The sequence below is a fragment of the Phragmites australis genome, chromosome 16 (genome assembly GCF_958298935.1).
Source record: "Phragmites australis chromosome 16, lpPhrAust1.1, whole genome shotgun sequence".
NCBI classification, from domain to species: Eukaryota; Viridiplantae; Streptophyta; class Magnoliopsida; order Poales; family Poaceae; genus Phragmites; species Phragmites australis.
Window position 1 is genome coordinate 4,796,175 of NC_084936.1, and position 23,652 is coordinate 4,819,826.

The 23,652-nt window shown below is 43.0% G+C and overlaps 2 protein-coding genes across 5 annotated transcripts; both read left to right on the plus strand.

Annotated features, from left to right (window-relative positions):
* Positions 1-9,366: 9,366 nt before the first annotated feature.
* Positions 9,367-10,401, plus strand: LOC133896194 (linamarin synthase 2-like). The gene has a single exon (XM_062336744.1). It carries the CDS (start codon positions 9,527-9,529, stop codon positions 10,109-10,111), a length of 585 nt encoding a protein of 194 aa, XP_062192728.1. The 5' UTR covers positions 9,367-9,526; the 3' UTR covers positions 10,112-10,401.
* Positions 10,402-20,046: 9,645 nt separating this feature from the next.
* LOC133895450 (uncharacterized) lies at positions 20,047-23,514 on the plus strand. 4 transcript variants are annotated; one of them, XR_009905605.1, is made up of 10 exons: positions 20,047-20,241; positions 20,367-20,385; positions 20,532-20,706; positions 20,811-20,945; positions 21,259-21,337; positions 22,436-22,515; positions 22,662-22,730; positions 22,815-22,890; positions 22,967-23,011; positions 23,108-23,204. XR_009905605.1 is itself a non-coding variant. In XM_062335765.1 (9 exons), exons 1-9 carry the CDS (start codon positions 20,052-20,054, stop codon positions 23,247-23,249), a joined length of 930 nt encoding a protein of 309 aa, XP_062191749.1. In that variant the 5' UTR covers positions 20,047-20,051; the 3' UTR covers positions 23,250-23,514. The 4 variants fall into 4 exon arrangements, 3 of the variants coding, with proteins under 3 accessions (XP_062191749.1, XP_062191750.1, XP_062191751.1); XM_062335765.1 differs by lacking the exon at positions 22,436-22,515 and having other exon boundaries at positions 23,108-23,514; XM_062335766.1 differs by lacking the exons at positions 20,367-20,385; positions 22,436-22,515 and having other exon boundaries at positions 20,109-20,241; positions 23,108-23,514.
* The last annotated feature ends 138 nt before the right edge of the window (positions 23,515-23,652 follow it).

Genomic DNA, 23,652 nt, shown 5'->3' on the forward strand with positions numbered 1-23,652 from the left:
CTACTTCATCATCCAGTGGCTAAAAAAGTTCATATCACTCGTTGCCCCACCACTGCCTCTAAGCCTCGACGGTCGCCATCTCCAGTACTAAAGATGGCAACGGGTAAGAAACCCGACGGGTGCTGGTTTGGGTTTCAATACTTGCCCGCGGGTATGGGTGCGGGTTTGATCTTAAACCCAATGGGCAAAAGGTCGCGAGCAAGAAAAAGGCATACCCGTACCCGTGAACCCATAAACCCGCTCTAATCACGTTACATATGGGTCCAAGTCACCACTAGATATATAATCTAGGAGCTTAGGTATATAAATTTATCCTAATTACCCGCAAACCCGTGCTTTGGGCGGCCATACGGACGCGCCCGCGGGTATTAGATGCCTGCGGGTAGCGGGCGCGGGTAGCATTTCTTACCTGTGGTGGGTAACGGGTACGGGTGCGGGCGCGGGTATAAGCTCGCATGTACGGGTTTAGGTAGCCTCTATCCGCGGGTATTTTACCCGTTGCCATCTTTATCCAATACACAACGGCAGTGACTTCTGTTTTCGTCGTGCTGCACCAAAGGTCAAACCTTCTTCTACACCACCTGAGCGACAAATGTCTAGCAAATCTGGCAAATAGTGCGCCAAAACGGTGCCTCTCGGAAAGCGCAAATCTAGAAAACAGCCGGACAAGGGGAAAGAGGTAGAAGAAGAACCCCTATCAAACACCTATATGCCAGATCCTTTGGTACAAACGGTTTGAAAAAAACATCCCACATAGGATTTTTGTAACGTATGCACAAAGGTTTCTGTAGTAGTGATGCATCAGCCGAAGAGAAGGGAAACTGGGCGAGATCGACGTCGAATGTGGACTTGTCCTTTGTTTTGCTGCTCGCTATTGTAGTGGGCGAAAGGAAGAGTCAAGAGAGTGCTCTGGCTTTATCAATATTTTTCATAGAGCAAGTGATTGGAGAAAAAATAGTATTGATTGACAACTACGTCGGTGGAGTGTCCCTAAACAAAAGACACAAAATTAACAGTGTTGCACATAATGCTTTAGAAATTTGGAATATTTCTGTTGGAAACTGATGGTTACCGCCGGGATTTGAAACCCTGCTCCTTGGTGATAATATACGTAACGTAGATCTACCTAACATGCATGATAGAAACTATAAATTTGCATTCGGTTTTTTCAGTTCAGTAGTACGGTATATCGGTAAATATGGTATTATTTGTTCGGTTAATACTGTGTTTCCTTAACGTATGGTTCGGTTTCGGTTAATACCAAATTATTTCCGTTCGGCTTCGGGAAATACCATATTTACCAAACTTTACGCGAATTGTAAACTCGACACATCACATGTTTGCACACAACGGGTATCACCCTTCCAATAGGTGTTTTTTTTTTCAAATTATCACCCATCAAAGGGGTAATAGCTTTTCAGCTGCCGTGCTGGTCAACATGGCTACCACTGTGGCTGTAACACCCTAGGGTCCCACAAAAGCCTGGAATGCTAATTAACTATGCTACAAGCATGCTGATCAAAAAAAATAGACAACACCTCCTTTGAAACGAGAGCCGACGCGGAAGCAACAGCAGATAGAGGTACATATTATGAAAGAACATCACACTAACTTTTAACAATATCCTAGTAAAAGAAAAAAACAAGAGCTTGACCTTTCTAGCACATTTTTTAAGATAGTCAAGCAACAACACCAGCATCTATTACATTATTATTGCAACACTACTTTGTATGGTGTAAGTGATGTTATGAACGTGTAAGATGTGATGCTAAGTCCTTCCCTCCGAGCTAGCTTCAAGAAGACAACCTGGGGAGGGAAAATGCAAGGGTGAGATTGGGTAATCTCAGCAAGCGAACTACTTTAACAAGCTGTTTAAACTACAGTATTTAAAGCATCAATTTAAAACTTAAACATGTATAGAAGACATTACATTATTCATCATGTTCATTTTTAAGCCAGTTAAATTGTTACTTCTAAAAGAAGATCAATGAATACATGTTCATAGCAAACATAACTATAACACAAGCAGGATAAAAAAAAACTATCTATCATGTATGACTTAACATTAATAATTGACTTCAACTTCTACGAGTTAAATAGAACTTGTAAGGAAATATCATCATCCAAGACATAATGAATAGAGTTCAAACCATATTAATAATAAATGACAGCTTTAAAATTAACCCTCTCATAATCACATGCCCTCTACTAGTAAGATTACTCAAGCATCTGCATATCATTCATCACAACTAAATTATATATGGAAGATTACTATAACACAATATGATGCATATGGATACTATGCAATGCAAATCCACTGAGGACTTCAATACATTCATAAATCCACAAGTCATACCACAATGAACATATCCACGGAGAAGCGTCGCTTCTCATAATGCCATCCAATGCAACATCAACATATCCAACAATCAATTCCATACAGCAATGCATATGAATGCAATGACATGTCTTCTTTTACATCGCACCCATCCTCGGGCAACATACGATGCGTGACCCTAAGATCCTGACATAACTTCCAATACATATGCAAATGCAAGTACATATGACACGCTACATTCATATTAAAGTATACCACCAATAATACTTAAAATACCAAAAGGTACAATACACATAACATGATCTTCAACATGCAACTTTGGAATAGAGATATAAATAATGCATTCTTTGCAAGCATCTATCAAGACATAAATAAAGCCTTTATGATCAAACCCCGACATACTAAATATGAATTTAACAATAGACTTCTTTCGTATGTAACCGCTACGAATATCGTGTTCTATGCAGAGCACCAATAAAACAACCAATCCACCTATGTTAACCCATGGTTAACCTATTTCATTTGAAACATGTATATGACAGCAAGAACTTCATAATTATAATTGAGTTAGTTCAAAGCATAGCTAACCTACACAAGCATACCTCATATGTTCAATATACGATCATTCACACACTGAATTTTTAGAACCATCATCAAGTATTTGCATTTACACATTCATCCATATTCAAGCATAAAACAAAATACCAATATCAGAGCCACATTACCATCAACGTAATGGAACATTCCAACAGAATTAGGTAGCAGGTTTGATCATCCAAATTATTAAATATAACTATGTGTGGTGCATTATTAATAGTGAAGTAGTAAAAATAACAAGTTATGTCGACTCCAACGGAGCCCCCAATCACTTTAGCATGCGAATTTGCTGTCTCTGCTGCCCACATCGCACTCCAGTAGAGGCAGTTTCCTCTGCTATAGGGATACGGCCGGGCTGCTACAGGGATTCGGTAGCTGCAAATTTGCCGGCCTCTCTTTCCTCCCGTATCACTGTTCACAGCGGATGACTGTGGGCCCAAAAAGAAAAGGAGAGTAATGGAAGGAAAGTAGAAAATATGGTAGCTGCTGGAGATGAAAAAAATATGGAGTAATATAATAGTGTTAGGGGATGCTGTAATAGTATTATAAGGGACGAATTTTTAGAGTATCTGCTGGAGATGGGCTTAAAGTTGTAGCAACACAACAGCTACATTCCCTTGCCTTTACTGATGATAGTGATAGGACATACACATCTCGGCGCAACACCACCTACTCAAGCACTCATATATCAAAACCACAACATACCACACAATATATAAACAGTAAGGAACACGGTCCTATGCCCGCAACCCGACAAACATACAAACTGACGTCTCCACTTTCGTTGGACTGCAGCAGTGCTGCTTCACTTTTTTTATCTTTTTTTCTACTATAGATTTGATAATACATAAATATATATTTGGAAACTATAGAATGAGGGTTACAACTTTCGTTGAGAAAACATAATTTTATCATGCCTCTAAGGTTGGCTAAACGGCCTCTCAAGAAAGCATGAAAAATTGTCACCAATTTCGAAACGCAGTCATTCAAAACTGAAATCTCCAAAATTACTCAACTAAAAATTCTAAACTTTAGTGGACTTGGAGATAAAAAAAAAGGAGCATTACAGTGGCCCATTGTCACCCTTTGATCGGGCAACATAACATATCGCTCAATCAGAGTGTGATATTTAGACCTATCGTCTGTTCAACAGGTGATAGGTTCATATCACCCGTTGACCAGACAGTATGTATATGGATTTGTAATTTTTAAAAATGGGCGCTCATTTTTACTAATTCTGAAAATAAAGAATATATAAATGAAAAAAATTGCCAACTAGGAGCAATGTGATGTATCCATCTCCGAAAAATTCACTGTTACAAATGGCATTTTATCAATCTTTTTTCTTTTTTTTTCTCACAAGAAGGGCTGGAGCCCTCATCTATATTAAATATATGAACACTACATCCCCATTTGGGAAAAAAAAGTCCCTAATAAAGGAAAGAAAAATACATTTGATAACCTTCTTCCACCTCCTCTCTACTACCCGAGAAGCTTGCCAAGAGATGCGGCAAAGACAGCACACATGGTACACCGCAAGAGATGAGGGAAGAGGAGCATCACCGCCCCTAGGCAACCAACTCTAGCTCACGCAAGGTGCAACAAGGAACATCGGCAGCCACCGCTGTTGTTCTAGAAGGAGAAAAATCTGGTCTAGCTGTCTGGAACTAGCCAATCAAGAACCTAGAGAAGCAATCGGTGTCAATTATGAGATCCCCAACGATCCGGAGCAAAACACCCACGGAAGGGATATAGAAGAACTCCAGCCCAATCACTATTAGTGGATTAGCCATACCTCACAAACTTGCCGGAGTTGATCTCATCTAATCGAATGACGCACCGTAGCCCGTCCGGAGTAACAAAATCCACAACCGCACAGCATGGGGAAAACCTAATCCCTAGATTCTAGAACCTACTAGCAGAAACTAGTATATACTAGCCGAACGCCACCAATCCGGGTTCCCCTTCATTCCCCTCCAGTGCCAGTCATCCGTCGAAGAAGTGGGGAACCCGGCGAGATCAATGTCGGATGCGGACTTGTCCTCTGTTTTGGTGCTCGCTGTTGTAGTGGGCGAAAGGAAGAGTCAATAGAGTGCTCGGGCTTTATCAATATTTTTCATAGAGCAAGTGATCGGAGAAAAAAACAGTATTCATTGACAACTACATCGGTGGAGTGTCCCTAAACAAAAGACACTAAATTAACAGTGTTCCACATAATGCTTTAGAAATTTGGAATCTTTCTGTTGGAAACTGGTTACCGCCGGGATTTGAAACCCTGCTCTTTGGTGATAATATACGTAATGTAGATCTACCTAACATGCATGGTCAGAAACTATAAATTTGATCTTGAGTGGCCGGCAGCTAGGACTGTTTTTTCGGTTTTTGGTTTGGGTAGTACTGTATATCGGTAAATACGGTATTATTTGTTCAGTTAATACGGTGTTTCCTTAATGTATGGTTCAGTTTCGGATAATACCAAATTATTTCCGTTTGGCTTCGGGAAATACCATATTTACCAAACTTTACGCGAATTGTAAACTCGACACATCACATGTTGGCAATAGTGCGATACATTATACCTAGACACATCACACTAATCAAGTCTGTAACTGCAATCAACTAATCAACAGTATAACACAATTCACTAATTGAGTGATTCACAATCACAGATCATAGTTCAGAGTTAGTTCACAATTCACAATCACAGATTCACAGATCACTAATCAACTAACAGCTTAACAGAATAGTTCAGATCGTTTCACAATCACACAAATACACAATCATACAAGTCCAATTTTGACCATACACTACTGTCACTACAAGTCCAATTTTGATAATCTGAATAACACTGAACAAGTGAACAGCATTGAATTCTTCTCTATCTCCGTCCTCCATCGCACGGCTACGTGAGGCCTCCGCCCATTCCTCTTGTTCCCCATCGTCCTCTCAATTCCTCCCAAACAAATACAGCCATGGCTCCACAAAATTGACCTTGAAGATGAGTAGATCGGGTCGTTGGCGCACAAACCAGGCCGGATTTGGAAGTAGGCATTGGGATAGAGAACCAGAGGAGATTGAGAGGACCCGTGCTGTTTCTGTGAAGGACGAGGCAGATTCAGAAACAATAAATTTGAGCTTGAGTGGTCGGCAGCGTATGAATAGTTAATCCAGTACCCAGGGCAGGGCAGGGCAGGGCATATTTCGATCACGCAAACGCTCATGTGCGCGCATTATCCTGGATGCGTCGGGATTTGGGACTTGCCATCTCCTACCTGACTTGCCGCGTTTTTTAACTCGATCCACGGCAAGATAATTAGATAAGCACAGAAGCCAACTGACCAACTCGATCCACGGCAAGATCAGCACCAAGAATGGCGAGGCCGCAGCCCCACGCCGTGGTGGTGCCATACCCGGGTTCGGGCAACATCAACCCGGCGCTGCAGCTGGCCCAGCTGCTGCACCGCCACGGCGTCTTCGTCACCTTCGTTATCACCGAGCACAACCTCCGCCGCGCGCAGAACGCTGCCTCGCATGGCGCCGTGCAGGGCGGCAAGGGGTTCCGGGTCGAGGCCATCCCGGACGGGCTGCTCGACGCCGATCGGGATGCGCAAGACTACGACCTAGGCCTGTCCAAGGCCGTCACCCACCGGTGCGCGGCGCCGCTGAGGAATTGGGCGTCCCCAACATGATGCTGTGGGGCGCCAGCGTCCCTAAGAGCATGTACAATTGGGATTAGTATCCTCTAATTTTGCTGAAGCAATATCAAATAATGAACGGTATCATGACATTAGTCCTTCTGAACTGTTAGATCCAAAACGGACGTAACAGATTATCTGCTACAGTATCTCTATAAACATTATAACCGCTACGGTAACCTGTTCTACCGTTCCTGAAGAACTTCATCGGGCTCAAACATGATGGTGGTCAGAATTGCGGCCACCGACGTTGTAGATGTGGCGATGGCTCAGATGCCAATGGGGCACTTTGAATGACATCCCACAAAGCCACATGGCTGCAAAGAAAATACCAATAAGAACATTGGAAAGGAAATAAATTTGAGCTAAAAATGAGTTATGCATCTTACCTCAGGGCTTAAGCTTGAGTCTGAGGGAGAGTTTGAACCTAACCTTCATGGAAGGAACTTTCGAGTTGGCAGGTCGTGCGCCGAACTCAAAAGCGGGGATCACCAGAATGACGCTTTTTGCCCTTGGCCTTTTCTCCGATGAATCCTCTATCAGAGGCTCCAATGTCATGGTTGGGACATCATCTACTTCCCCTAATGCTTTTGCCTGAGGCGCGCTCGAATCATTTGGATTTGCATCATCAACGAGGACCACTCGAGTCTTTGAAGTCTTTTCACAAGATGAGAATAGACTCCAAATGTGTGGGACTCATAATTGAAGATTACCTCAGGCAGAGTTCCCTTGCTTGGAGCATGATATAGATCAGGAAGGACGTGGACAGTCATATCTGCAGCCTTAGTCTCCAAGTCATATGCTACAATCCATGCCCTATTCCTAGCTTGGGTCATGGCTGAGCAACCTTGCACTGAGGGGGACTTGTACTCTTTCTCCCTCAGTCGTTGGTTCCCTAGTCGAAGAGCCTTGGTGAGTCTACTCCCAAAGTCAATTCAATCTGAGGAAGAACCTGCAAGGACTAACAATGAATTATGATGTCACGCCCGGTTTTTCAAAAGAATAACCATGTGTATTCCACATGTACGCCCGGTTGTCGAAATCTTGATCTTGAAATCACTCGAACTGTTCCAGAACGTCATCGACTAATCGTAGGAACTTTCGACAAACAGCACAAAGGAAACACTAAGAACAATGCACCAAACAGAAGCAAGACGCTATAAAAATCCTACTAACGGAAAGTACTCGCTACTACGATCGCGGGAGCTCGAGAATCGCCTAAAACAGAGCTCGTATGAAAAAGTTATGAGGGTTTTAAGCTACAAGGGCTTTTCTGAAAAAAAAACAAGGGCTAATTTGTAAAACAGAATTCTAGGGGCTGATTTGTAAAAGTCTAGGGACCTATTTGCAATTAACTAAAAGTTTAAGGGGCTAAAAGTAAAATAACAGGTTTGTCAGAGGTTATTTTGTGAAATCATAAAAGTCTAGGAATCTAATTGCAAAAGTACATATTTAAAAGGATTAACAGATTTATTTTTAATTAGAAAACCCTATTTATGACGTCAGCATGACATCATCACGCTGACGTGGACGCTGACCGGCTCGGCTCGGCTGACGTGGCTAACACGCGGGCGACATGTGGCGCTGACGTGGCTCTCATAAGCTGACTGGGTTAAAGAGGACACGTGGCGTGATCTAATTGGCTAGCGAAGGGATATTTTGCAATCTAATCGTGGTCGTTGCTGCAAGATCGGACGGCTCTCCTTGAGTCTTCCTCCTCTGGTCGATGCGACCGGCGGCGCGGGGATCAGTGCAGCAGCGCTCGGCCGGAGAGTCGCCGAAGTTGAGCTCTGTGGCCGGCCTTCGACGGCGAGCGGCGGAACGCGGAGAGGAGACGACGGCGAACCCGTTTGAGGGGCAAGTTCGCGTCGGCGCAGTCTCCAACGGCTCGGCGACGGCAGTGACCATCGGGGATGGTTCGGCGGCGATGTGAAGGCGCTCTGGGGGAGGAAACTCGATGAGATTTGGGGTTTTGGGCGCGGTGTGGTGAGAGGAGGCCCGACCGGGGGTTTGATTTGGATTATATAGACGGGAGGAGAAGGCGCGGGCTGGAGATCGTGCGGCGGCTTTTTCGGCGGCAGTTGCGGCACGACGTGAGCAGAGTGGGAGCGGGAGTTGGGGACGGCGATGGTTGCTGAGATGAGCCTCGTATATGATTTGGAGGATAATGGGGGAAGATATGGAAAATTGAAAAAAAAAATTACCTTAATTTCCATCGTCCTTACTTTGGGAGGAAGGTCACATAGGGTTTTCAGGACATCTTCCTAATTTTCTGCTAGAGCCTTGTTGAGGAAAAACTTGACTCTCTTTTTCACAATCACCGGCAATAGCTCTGCAAGAAGATAAATACACTTAGCTCTTATGAGTATATAGTTAGAGATAATAAGAATACGACAAGCTTACCTTTGTCGCTGTCTTTTGTTGGGTTGAGGGTCCTGAAAACATCCATGCTGGACGAACTCTAGACTTCAACAGACTTAAACAATATTGATTGACAACTCCATCGGTGGAGTGTCCCTAAACAAAAGACACAAAATTAACAGTGCTGCACATAATGCTTTAGAAATTTAGAATATTTCTGTTGGCAACTGGTTAACGCCGGGATTTGAAACCCTGCTCCCTGGTGATAATATACGCAACGTAGATCTACCTAACATGGTCAAAAACTATAGCGTTGAACTCAATCCAGTACCCAGGGCAGGGCAGGGCATCTCTCGATTACGCAAACGCTCAGGTGTGCACATTATCCTGGATGCGTCTGGACTTGGGAGTTGGGACAGGTCGTCTCCTCCCTGACTTGCCGCGTTTATTAACTCCATCCACGGCAATATAATGTAATTAGCTAAGCACTGAAGCCAATTGACCAAATCAATCCACGGCAAGATCAACACCAAGAATGGCGAGGCCGCAGCCCCACGCCGTGGTGGTGCCATACCCGGGTTCCGGCAACATCAACCCGGCGCTGCAGCTGGCCCAGCTGCTGCACCGCCACGGCGTCTTCGTCACCTTCGTTATCACCGAGCACAACCTCCGCCGCGCGCAGAACGCCGCCGCGCAGGGCGCCGTGCAGGGCGGCAAGGGGTTCCGGGTCGAGGCCATCCCGGACGGGCTGCTCGACGCCGACCGGGATGCGCAAGACTACGACCTAGGCCTGTCCAAGGCCGTCACCCACCGGTGCGCGGCGCCGCTGAGGGAGCTCATCGTTCGGCTCGGTGCCACGCCCGGCGTCCCGCCCGTGACGTGCGTGGTGCCGACGGCGCTGATGAGCTTCGCGCTGGAGGTGGCGCGGGAGCTGGGCGTCCCGACCATGATGCTTTGGGGCGGCAGCGCGGCGTCGCTCATGGGCCACATGAGGCTCCGGGAGCTCAGGGAGAGAGGTTACCTACCGCTCAAAGCTACTCGACGTCCCTTTGACTTGGTCAGCTGCATTATGAAATTTTCAAATTTGCACTGTTTATCACCCATGCCGTTGACTAATTAGCCAATCAACATCATCCGTGTTTAAAAAAATGAATAAAAATAGTTTTGGATTTTTTTTTACTGAGGGACTCAAGTAATTGGTAGTTAGTACCAAATAGATCTGACATTATCAAATGATCTCATTTTTAGTCTCTTTCCTTGGTAGTAGTAATTCAACCAAATGTTATCTACTATTTCACTTTTGTGCTATGCAATTGTTACAAGATTTAACTATTCTTTTTTCTTGGATCTGGTTGTTTTTATATATTACAGGCCAATTGCTTCACTTCATTTTTTTTGAGCAAGTTGTTTTGCATCAAGTAAAAGTCTTCTCTCGTGTACAGAGATGGCTTTTAAAAATTGAACTTAGCAGTTAGCACACCAAGCAGTATTCTGAGCGTGCATGTTAGAGAAGCGTTAGGGCTCAACATTATACATACTAAATTGACAAACAAGATTATGTAGTTTAGCACAACACAACAAACGCAAAATGGCCAGCTTAATTAGACTTATGTTTTCTCTGGTACAACTAGAACATTTTACTCCCAACGGGTAGACCTGGCCAAATAGGTGGCCCGGCTCGGTTAGGCCTGTTAGCCAGGCGGGCTAGGCTAGGCCAGACGGGGCCATGTGCCGAGTGAAAGGATCTAATGGTTCTACAGGAGAGGTGAATAGTGCACTAATAAAAAATTAAACTAACTATCGAATTCTAGAATAAAGAGCAATCTTAGTCTAGAATAAATAAAAGCAACTAGACGACCTAGCAAGTTAGAATGATAAATACAAACATGCCAGCATATAGAACATAATTAAAGTGTGGAATTAAAACTTGCATGAAGGAAATGCTAGAAGCAAAATACGAAATGTAATAAGAGTAGGGAAAAGGGACACCGAGTTTTTCCCGAAGTATCGAAAAGTTGGCACTCTTCACTAATCCTCGTTGGAGCATCCATACAAGAATGTCTCTCTCCCTTGAGTCACCAAGTATTCATTAGTGATTGTCATTTTTCCATCTCCGAATTTGCGGGCATCAAACCAAATACACAAGCTTTCCGGAGCTCTCACGAGACCTCCAAGAGCTCACTGAGAACATCTCCAATCTCCATGACCGGCTAAGTGTTGCTAACCACCAAAAGTAATAAGCTAACTAGTTCACTTAATCTCTATCAAGCCTAAACAACAGCTAGATGCACACTCACTACTCCTGAAGCACTAATGAAGTCTTTAATCTTCAATTAAGAACTTGAAAATCACATCAAGTGCTCTCCCTTGCCTCTAGATGATACACACTGTGTATGAATGCTTCTGGGTTGCAAGAGAGATGAATAAAACTAAGGGGTTATATAGAGGCTAGAGGTTCAAATCTAGCTGTTACCCAACCACTCACTTTTTTTGGAACACCAGATGGTCCGATGCATACGCCTCTATTAACACCGGACAATCCGGAGAGTTTACTTTTTCCACACGTTGATTTGACAGTTGTCAGTAGCCGTTGCAAAATACTCCGGTGTTCTTCCACATAGCATCACCAGATAGTTCGGTGAGTTATAATTCATTTCCTCCGAAAATACCAAGGTTCTATTAAATAGTCCGGTGATAACTCCTTTAAATCACCGAATAATCCGCTCAGTTCAACTCTGATTTTCTCCAGAAAAATAATCTTTCTATTAAATAGTCCGGTGCATGCGTACTTCAGATCACCGGATAATCTGGTGCATATAACTTCAAATTTCTCTGAAAAATGACTCTTCTGTTAAATGCTCCGGTGTAAAATTCCTTCAATCACCGGACATTCCAGTGAGATCATTTGAAATTTTCACAGAGAAGAAAAATAGTCCGATGAGCATAATTCTTCTCACACCGGACAATCTAGTGAGAACAAACTTTCTAGAACTCATCCAATTCAACCGACTTTGAGTTCTAACTTCTCAACTTCTCACCCATGGGTTTCTTTGAGCTACCTAATGCTAGATTTTCACAAGTGTGCATCCAACTATATTTAAACTCAACTAGGTCAAACTACAACACTTAGCCCCCTTTTATAGTATGATCAAAAGACAAAAACGAAACCTATGTCTACTCTAAGTGTCCTTCATCACCTTGTGACACTTAGAACAAGAAAACCCTTAATCTTGACGTAAATATCCTTTGATCGACCAATAAAATTTCATGAGGGACCAAGAAAACCCATTCATACATTGTGAACTAAAGAATTTTAATTCCCTTCAAAACATACGTATTAGTCACAATGATACAATTGTCATTAGTCACCGAAACACTTACCACTTAATTAGGGGGCTAGATGCTACACCGAGCCTTCGGCCCAGGTGCGGTGACGGTTGGGCGGGGCGGTGGGATGGGCGACAGCTGGACGGTGCAACACGGCGAGCTATGTCATGTCTGGACCGTGCCTACAGTAGTGGGTCTCATATCAGCTCATTTAGACAGCTTTAGCAACTAGTTACTGTTGGGATCTAGGATCCCAAACCCTCCTAGTGAGGATAATATTCATTTTTTTCTTGCATAGAAGTCAAGAGGTATGTTACCATAGTTTACATCATAACGAGAGGGACAGAAAATAATGGTGCCCATAGGCCACAGCTCCTTATGAGTATTTCTCTTCGTGAAACACATGGGAACGGAAGGTGGGATCACTGGCATGGGAACATACCATGGCTAAAGGAGTGTTCTCATGGCTTATTGTTACTAAAAGCATAGGTGTACCAGTATACAAACATATGCAGAAATAAATCACATACAAAAAAAAACAAAGTAGCTAGGGAACTTTTCATTGTATTGATATTTACAGAATTTACAAAGTATAGGTTCCTGGGATTTTACATCAACATGCGCCTTGATCGATACATCTGACAAATATCAGTGACACCTACTAGTTCCCGGAGCATCGTAAGACAACCCGGTTATTTACACATCCATAGACTGACATTTGTACGGTAAACTTTCGATTGAGCTGCGATGATAATCGTGTCTTCAGTTCTTGAGTAATTTGGTCTCCAAGATGCACAAATGCAATGCAAAATGACAATATTAAAGTGCCAAAGCCTCGTCAGTCAGGACTAAGTGTTTCCGGCTCATGGTCATGGAAAGGATGGTATCAACATTCTCCTAGCAGCCTCGTCCGTCAAAGAGCATGATCACGACCACAAACACGTGAAGTATTTGATAATTGACAGTAGGCACGAACATGTAGCTACACACTTAACACATGGAGAGATTGATGAATACTCAATATTTTGCCTTCAGTCTTCGCTTGCTCAACTTCTGCTATGAGAATTCTTCGTCAAAACCAAGTCAAGGCAACTTCTGCTGGGAGAGATTTTTATAAGAATAATATTAATTTATTGAAAAAATGCAAAAATATTATGCATATTTATAAAATTGCAAAATAGTACACTATTGGCAAATCAATTGCCAACAGGTGCTATTATGGCCGACAGGCTGACCCACCCGTTGGCAAACCAATTGCAACAGGATACTAGTTTTGCAATTTTTTAAAAATGTATATATAATATTTTGCAATTTTCTAATTGATTAATATTATTCTAAAAAATCGCTGGGGGAATTCACTTGATCAACTTCGGTAAGAATTACATATTTTAGAATAAGATATTTTCACAAAACCATATATTTTAATTAAATAAAGTTATATACAGTAGAATATAGAATCTAACAATGCGTGCGGCTGCCTCACTAAACTCTTCCTCCAAATTCACCAACCATAGAAAAATTCTCTTTTCCAAGGAAGTAGCATAGGAATAGTGCTTCGATCGAGGAAAGGAAATTTTACAGAATCAGGTCTAATAGAAAGACCTCCTCTTGTATATACCACGTGTCCCTCTTTTTCTCTCAGTTGCATGTGTTAGCTGTTGGATTGGAAAATGACGGTATGGATTAAAGATGACCAAATGGGCCAATCGGGCCGACCTGGCACGGGCCCAACTCGGCACGGCCCGAAATCGGCACGGCCCGATTGGCCCATTTACTATTACGGGCCGTGCCGTGTTGGCCCGCGTGCCGAGTCGTCGGCCCACGGTACGGCCCAGCTTTTACCGTGCTGTGCCGGGCCGGCCCACGGCACGGTCGGCACGATGGGCCCGGTCGGCACGACGGGCCCGTTCGGCACGACGGGCCCAGTCGGCACGGTGGAGGCACGACGGGCCCGACCGGCACAGTGGAGGCACAACGGGCCAGGTCGGCACGGAAAGGCACGACGGGCCCGGTCGGCACGGTGGAGGCACGTTCGGCCTATCAGCACTCCGAAAAATAGGAAAAATAAAAAATAATAGCTAAAAAATCCAAAAAAAAAATATAGAAAATAAATACATAAGAGCTTTATTGATTGGTTGCCTCGTTAAAAACCTTTCTACTAGAAGGAAAAAAAGAGTACAACCTATGATTATGCTCCGAAAATTACATGGTTTCATTAGAAACCCCAGAATTTTGTTTGCAATATTTAATATGCTTCCTCAAGTGTCCCGTTCCATTTGGAGATCTGGCACCTAATTCTTTGCTGCATATATTACATTTAGCAAATCTTACCTGTTCCCTGTTAATTTCTTTAAAGACCTTTTCAAAATGTTGCCACACCTATGACCATGCACGCGAGTTCTCGGCGTCTTGATCCATGAATTGAAATATGGAATTGGTTTCTTGATGTGAAGTGGCTACTGGCTACTTGGCTAGCAACTAGGAAAAGAGAGATGGGTGGCCGATGAGATCACATGGAGTTTGAGATGGAGTAGATGGTATTTATAGGCCACGATGAGAGGAGGGGTGGGTGGGGGTGGAGCCGTGGGGGTTATTTAAAAAAAAACAAAAAATATGAATAAAAAAAACTTAGAAATAATAGGGGCACATGATTAATTCTAAAAATAAGCTTTATTGATAGGTTGTCTCATTAAAAACCTTTCTAGCAAAGGAAAAAAGAGTACAACCTAGCTTAGAAAATTTGAAATTACGCGTTCTCATCAGCATCTAGATACAAATTTTGGAATGATTCTTCAAGCTCAGTATTTTCTGTAGTGTGTTGCATTCATGCTTCAGTTTGTTTCCAATCCTTTACTATGGTGAGTATTTCAACCATCTCACTTGACAGATTTGTTCTTCTCTCTTCGATTATCCTTCCTGTAAGACTGAAGGCAGCCTCAGAAGAAACTGTAGATACAGGAACCGTTAACAAATCTCGCGCTAACAGTGAAAGCACTGGATAATTCGTCTTGTGCTCATGCCACCATTGCAGTATGATGAAGTTTTCTTGTTCGTGGCTGATAACGTCACTGTCGATGAAGGTAGTTAGCTCCCCTCCAGATGTTGGAATTCCGGTGCTTGTAGACGATCGTGACGAAGAGTCTGAACTTCTTGATGAAGAACCTGCACCAAATATTTTCCCCCACGTTGTCGTCTTCTTACTTGTTGTGGGTGCTAGTGGAGGTCGTTGCAGGCGAACTCCGCCATACTTTGTTTCATATTTACTATAAACTTCGAATAACTTAGAACGAACCTTAGTATAATAATTAGAATAATTGTGACCAAGAGCATCACCTAGAATTGCGAGAACTCTACAAAAAGCTGCAATTTTAGCTCTAGGATCTAAAATAAAGGCAAAGGCATACAACAAAGGAATTTCTTTCCAATACTTTAAGAATTTAGATTTCATATGAACCACACAATCTCTTAGAAGATTGTCATTTTCATAGTTATTTAAATGAGTAGCAATTTCAATAATATTATGCACTACTAAACAAGATGTTGGATAATAAACTCCTGATAAACTCACAGTTGAATCATAAAAAAATTCAAGAAACTCCAGTATCCTTTTAGCAACATACCAATGCGCTTCCGTGAGTAAAGTTTGACCCCATGCTGATGGTAATATGTATGAATAAACACACCAAATGTGCTCTTATATGGTATAATATTTTTAAGCATTAAGAAAGTAGAGTTCCATCTCACCGGCATGTCCAAAGCAAACTTACGTGGATGCACATTGATGCCTTCCTGCTCCCTCTTACATGGTTACTGTTGTATAACAACAAGCTCCGGCCGCAGCCACCCTATCTAATGCCTTACACGGGCAGCCCATTCGAGGTCTGACACTCTCATATTGGCTTGCTTGGCTCAATTACTTGTTCTTAGCCTGTTCTCTGATGGACATTAAAATGCAGCCCTAGCCAGCGGGGCTGATAGCGGCTTACAAGAGTTGAGGTGAGTTGAATATGAAAACAAATCCACTAATTGAAGCGATGTCATCTTAATTTGAACTGAATTTAGATTATATATCAAAATATAAAAGAAAGGGGCAACGACGATCGACCATGGTGCCACTTTGTGGGATCATAGGAACAATGTATGTGGTAGCTGGTGAAAGGGAGGAGGTGGGTACCAAGTAGAAGTTGTGGGTGGTAAAGAAAGAGTATATAAGATGATGCCGAAAAGGTGGGAGTGCACTCATCCTCTGGAACCGGCTCCTCTGACTTGAGGAAGGAAAGTCACGGATGAATATTGGAATAAACAATATTCTGTGAGAGGATGAGCAGTATTGTAGTACGAGTGTCGGTCGTGAAAATAATGTGCTGGATTTACTGTACACTAGTACTGTATCAGCACTGCAACACTAAATCTGGGTGTTCCATTTCCAATCCAACGGTGGAAAGCGGAGCAAAATCACAGTCACTGTTCACCCATGACTTTGCTTCCTTAAGTCAAATGAGCCGATTCCCCATCTGCTGTAGATGTAACTGCACATAAGCTCTTCAGAGCGGACACGGATCCTCTGCATTAATGACGATTAATGCAGAGAATTACTGTTTGCACAGTAATACGAGTCTGCTGCTACAGCCCTCTGCATTAATTAATTACTGTTTAGTGATGATACTGTAGATACAGTATTGGATTATACTGTGTCGAGGACACATACTGTAGCACCCCCGGTACTGTAGCAGTTGATCTCGTCCATCATCTCCAAATCAACGGATGTGGAGTGCTCCTAATGCACTCCACTGTAGCTCTCTGCAGTTGCCGCTACTGCAGAGGATCCGTGTCCCTTCAGAGCAGGCAGGATGCACCAACAAGACAGCTTTTTAGGAGGAGTAGAGCGACTGTCTTTAAGAGGTGGACAGAGACGGGCTCTCTAAAGGTCGTAGATGTACAATTGTAAAAAAAACTAACTATATGTCATATTCTCTAGTAGCCAAGCCCAACTCTCAACCGCCCAAGCTTCAAGCTCAACGCCTGACGACCCAGCGCACAGTCGAATGTGTCTCCTGCATCATGACTTGTGACTTGGCCCAAACGCTATCTCCGAAGACCTGAGTCCAAGTTGCGAGAGCCCGAGCCAAGATGGAATTCGAGCATGGCAATGGCAACACGAGGGCCTCTACGACACCGGAGGGGCGAGGTGGCACTGGTGGCACTAGCGGGGCATGGCGCTTTGGGCTCAACCGAGATGGCGCCAATGAGAAACTGAACATCATCTTCTTTCTTAGCTTCTTTGGTAATTGTTGGTTTGTTGCTATGGTTCAATCGTTAGATAGTTAGATGTATGGTTCACTCATTCTATTTTGCTCATGACAAGGTGCATTGTTGTAATGGTTCGTCAAATTAGTTGTTATGCGGTAAATGAAGCAATCACGTCTATCTCCTCTTGAAGCAAGATAGGTCATAAGTCATAATAACTCCATTAGTCATATGTGACTCAGAAATTTAGATGTTAAGGTACTGCTCTGATCGAAGCTTTGAAAGATTTGGTCTTGTTCTATAGAGACAGTAAAATACAATAATAGCATATTAAATTTCTTTCTTGGCATGGGATCAGTAGTTAGAGGTGCAGAGTGTGCAAATTAGAGTACTGCAGAATTTTGCATGGTTCACAAATTGAAAGTATTGCATATTCACATAATTAGCATGGTTCACATGATTATAACATCTTAATTTCTTTGGTAATTGCCTAATTGGTGTAGTCATTAGTTTACTGAACAAATTTGATTGCTAAGAATGCTAATTTGTAACCGTCTATTGAGTATTGACTACTATCTACTTAATGCTATGCAAATTGTTTAATATTTATGGTTATCAAATAATTTTTTAGCTATCTAATTTGAAAATGTTAGACCCCGTCACTGGAGGTGGGGATTAGGATTGCGAGATAAGAAGGTGGTTTATATACGAAATGAAGAAAAGAGGGCTATTTGATCTTAATCCAAGAGTTGGGGAAAAGACAATTGGAGTGCCAAAAGAAGGCACTAAGTATAGGTGAAGTAGTATTCTTACAATGCTTTTTCTTTAGATCTCAAGAGAAAATCACACAGATTGCGATGCATATACGTGTAGTCGTCGTCGTTACAAACTAATTTTAGAATCTGTGTGGCCTTCTTTGTAAGCAGAGTACACACTATTACCGTGGGTAAATGGGCAATTGCAGTTCAGCAAATTTTCTTCCATGATGAACACAGCTGGCTATTAAGCCATATGAAGGCTCTGTAATTGAGGGATCACCTCAATGGGATCAATTCTACAGCAGATACGAGTCACAAGGACCTGCAATTTCTTGGCATGAAACCTGGAAGCGACAAGAACTTGGGTCAGCTTAATATCAGTGAACACCATTGTCGTCTAGTCCGGTTAGGATACCTGGTTTCAAATCCCGACAATGGAACTATATTTTTTTTTCACCGAATTTTTTTAAGTAGTCTTGGTTCTCTCCTAGTCCTATGTCCTATGGTTTTACGCAAAGAGTTTCAGCACTCACCGTGTAAGTATTTTCGACGACGAAGCTCAAGCTCTTTGTCAACAAGATCAGGTGATCAGGTACCGGTGCCGCGGCCATGGATCAGAGGAGTTTGGACAAGGGATCGCCTCTAGAACATTTCAAGATTCAGATACCCTAGTTCCAAACAGCCCCTCGTTTTCTCCATCTCCAGTCAAGTGTTATTGTTGGAGGAGATTGTTCTTGCATTTTTTATCGAGTGGGTTAGAGCATGTACAATGGAGGTATTTATTTTTGCCACGTCATACAAGGTGGGTGCTTATAAGAAAAAAGGAGTACTTAATTCTGCTTCGGGTGCTTAAGCTGTGTAACAAGACGGTTGGATCTATGTAAGCACCTATTTGCATTAGAAAGAAAAAAAATTATACCGTGCTTAATGATATGCCAACATTCTCTCTCTTTTAAGTCCCTGTGCCAAAACACCTTGCATGTACATGCCCTTATATTTATCTTATCTTGTTTTATTGCAAGCAGAGTACAGATGGCCCATGATTTTCTGTCTTTTTTTTTTCGTTTTTTAAGGAGCCCCACAATTTCCTCGAACGTTTTGAGGTTGCACGGGCTAAAGGTGGTCAATGGGCCGGATTAAATGGGCTGGTATGAGGCATGGTCATTTTGGCTCGGTCTAGTCACGGCACGGCACGACAGCTAACGGGCTAGGCCGGCACGGTATGACGGTTTGGGTCGTGCCTGGGTGGGAGTCGTGGCATGATGGATCAGTATGACATGGTACGTTTAACTATTTTTATTTTTTTAATATCTTATATATTTTGTTTAGATCTAATACTATATAGGATATATTGTGCAATGATAATATGTTTGACTCCCAAATAGAATATCGTCTGTTCGATTCTGGGTGAAAGCAAGTTTTTATGATTTTTTTTAATTTTCCGCTGACTGATGTGCAAAAAAGGTCATCGGATCTACTGTGCCGCGAGCCAGTACGGTACAACTCGGTCTTAAGTGAACCGTGCCTAAGCTAGAGTCGCGACACGTGGATCGATACGGTACGACCCGTTTATCTAACAAGCCTAAACAGATCGTGTCTCCATAGACCCGTACCATACCGGGCCTAGCTGCCCATTTGGCCACCTCTAGAACAGGCTACTTTACTTAGGACCCACGAAGCCCACTAGAAAAGTAGCCGACAAACTACCGCATACTGGGCCGGGCCAATATGGTTCGGGCCGGGTCGGCCCAATACCCGCCCCACGCGCACCGAACCGAACGACGGACGCGGTGCCCCCCGCACCAACGAACTGCTGCTTCTTTCTGCTCCTCGTCGCCGTCCTCCCCAATCTGCTCGTATCTGGATTGGAGCGGAGGGGGGCACATCCATCCGGACTCGGAATCGATCTCTTTCCTCGGTAAGCAACCCAAGATTTCTCCGTTTTGAGTTTCTCCAGGACTCAATGAGTTCTGTTCCATAGGATCTCTTAATCTTTCGACTGCCGTGAGCAAGGAATCAAATCCAAATCTTTCTTCTTCGTAGCGGATTGCTTCGCGACACGGTGCATTACTGCTAATCTAATCCATCCATCTGTATCTCTAGTTCGGTTCGATTAGGATATTCTTGTCCATCTTCTCCCCCTCCGGCGCGCGCAAGATCGATCGAATTTGAGAATTCCCCGGCTATAGCAAGCACTTGTTTTGGCAGGGAGAGGATGGAGTTTGGAAGGAAGCCTCTTAGCCTGGTGGAGCTCTGCGTCCGGACGGTCATCGACAACCTCCAGTACCTGGGCAGCGTCGACGGCGTGGAGATGCAGCTGCTCAAGCGCATCCTGCCGCACTGCACGCTGGAGCAGCTCACCTGCATCGAGAACCGCACCAAGGTAGTAATTCGATTGGAGTTTACTCTTCTTCTTGCTAGCCCTGTCAATTGTTCCTTGGAGATTAGATTGTCATTGTTTATATGTGTGTCGCCTGCTTGGAACAGATGGATCTTAGCCCGGTCACCGATGCGCTGTGGAAGCGGTTCTATCAGCGGCAATTCGGCGAGGACAATTTGAACCTTGTCATCAAAAAAATGAAGCAGAGCAGAGCGCATTACAAATGGCAGGACCTCTTCAGGGTAAAATACTATTCTTTCTTCGCTCTTTTGTTCTTTCAGTCGGCTTGCAGGACCTGTGATTGCCCAGTGAGGGAGTTAGGAGAAAGAAGTATGAGGTTTCCAGTACTATTTTTTAAAGCAAACTACCAGTACATTTGGCTAGAGTTTTCCTAAAAAGAGAAATTTTGGATGGAGCTTAGAAGCTACATTAGATACGTGTTTAATTGTTCACAATTTGTTCCCGTCCATCCTTCCAGAGCTAGGCACCTGCTTCAGAATGAGAATCTTCGACATTACCTTCATTCCGTAGTAATTTGTACCTGTAATTTTGTAGGCAAAAACAGAGAAGCAAAAGGAAATTGAAGATATGATGGTGGAGAAATTCACAAAGAAGTTTAAGGCTGAGAAAGCTGGTAAGTAGACTTTACCATGGAGTCAAGGCTTAAGACTTGTTTGTCTTTGCAAAGGTCCGCACAACATAATCTCAAACTTTAACAAGCTGGATTTGCAGTAGGTATGGGGTATTAAACAAGCTCAAATGCATCTTACAAATTGTTTTTGTGCACATGCTTTCATCGCCCCTTGTGCATCTCCAGGCTGTGTGTTTTGGATTACTTGGATATGGATCTGACTATTGTGCTAGAAAATAATAATGGCTTAACTGCTGACCATGGGAATAACTAATTGACTACAGGCAAAGTTTTTGGCCCTATCTACTGCAACTATTTTTACAGAATTGCAATATGCACAAGAGCATATTAATTTTGGCATTTCATGACATCTTTAGTTCTGGTCAATTAGTTTGGTGAAGTTTTCATATATAGCTGCCTGAGATAACATTAATACCTTCACAACCAGTTTAGCTCTCAAGAATTGACTCTGGAATCATGGAGCTGGAATTCAATTTCAGGGAGTGGAGCTCGGGACAACTTGAGCCTCCCACTGCCCTACTCCAGCTTCCTCTTGCTGCCAATTGATTCCACTCCCCTTCCCCCAAATCCCATTGCCTTTGCTTGAGACCACTGCCTCCAGAAGTTTTCTCCCCTAGATATCTTTTGGCTGCTTCGGTGGCGAGCAAGGTGGAGCTTAGGGAGCTGATGTGTGAGCATTGGCTCCAGGTGGCGGCCATGGTGGCCTTCCTTGTCCTCATCATCATTGTTGCTGCGGTCACCACCAACTCGATCTCCCCTGTTGCATCCAGGGGACCTTGCTGTGGTCTCCTGACTGCTGCTTCTTTCCACTTGGCTCTTTTCTCGTCACCGTGGCTTTGCTTCTCTGGATTGGCAATCTGTTGGGAAAAAGATGAACTTCTGGATATTTGGGTGCGGGTACTTTGAAGTTTTTTATCTATTTTGTTGTGCTCAACTGTTTTTTTTTTCCTAACAAAACAGAAAAAACCTCTAATTCTAGAGGTCACCGTAACTCAAAAGGTGGGATTCGAACCAGCATGAATCAAATTATAATTCTACTAGAAAATGAATTGAATCAAATTGCATGATTCTTTGTTTCAGTTCTTGGGACCAAACAGAAAATTCTTGTAAAAGGCCCATTTATAGGAGAAATCTTGACTGCATGCGTTTCAAAGTGTCATGTAAGACCAAGTACACAACTTGACCCACCCACCCAACTTGATTTGGAGATTACACATCACATATGGTAATCTTGACTTTTGAGGGTTTTTAGCCCATTATCAACACAATTCTAGCACTAATCTTTTTTTCCTCCCATTTTATGCAGAGAAACAAAGCAAACAAATTAAACTTTGTACAAAGGTGCCACCAAGCAGCAAAAGAAGTTTCTTCGGGCGTAATTTCCTGTCTCTGTTTCTGTTGAATTTTGGCTTGCAACTTTATTCTTTCCAGCACCTATCTAATATCCAAGTCTTCACAGGAGGTGGGCCTAGCAACCTATCCAATTCCAACTACAAGAGCCCTATACTGAAAAAAGCTAGGATAGAGGTTAACAGGTAACTGTTACTTTTGGAATTATGATCGTAAAATGAAATAACTATTTATGAAACTATATCTAATTCTGTTTTACAGTCGAGCAAGATTGCAGGCTGCTATCCAAAAGAATTGTCTTGCAAGGTTTGTCCCGTCACTATCCCATCGTGCTACATGAATGGTTTAGGAAAATGCCCTTTCACTACTGAAAAGCCTTGTAATTTTAACCTCATGTTACAGGTCATCTCAGCCAACAAGGATGACCTCTCTTAGTGGACAGCCAATGAGAACAACCACCATTCATAGACCCAATTCAACAATCACCATCACCAAACCAAATGGTGCAAACAGGCAAATTCAGAACAGCAGACCCAAATTATAGAAAATTGTTTACTGCGACATCGCATGTTCAACTCCAGAGCTCGTGTGGCTCTGCAGAAAGTATTTCTCCTTTGTACAAGTTGTTACTTGCCATTTCATGAAGTCATTGTACCCTGGGAAACAGCCTTTCCAGCTGTGCACTTGCAGATGTATCTTAAATGTGCATCCATTTGGCGAAGGAGAAACACAACAATTGTGCCATAAGTTCATTATCAATACTTGTAACAATATTTACTTATTAAAGGGGAAAAACATGTTTCTTGGTTGCTCTTCTTAGAAGATTATGGCTCGTGAAATTTCACGGTGAGTATCGAAAGTTTATCACGATTAACAATGCCGAGGGAGAACCATAGAATGTGCAGCCCTAAGATTGGCGTCTATCTCCACATCCAATAGAAGCTTCT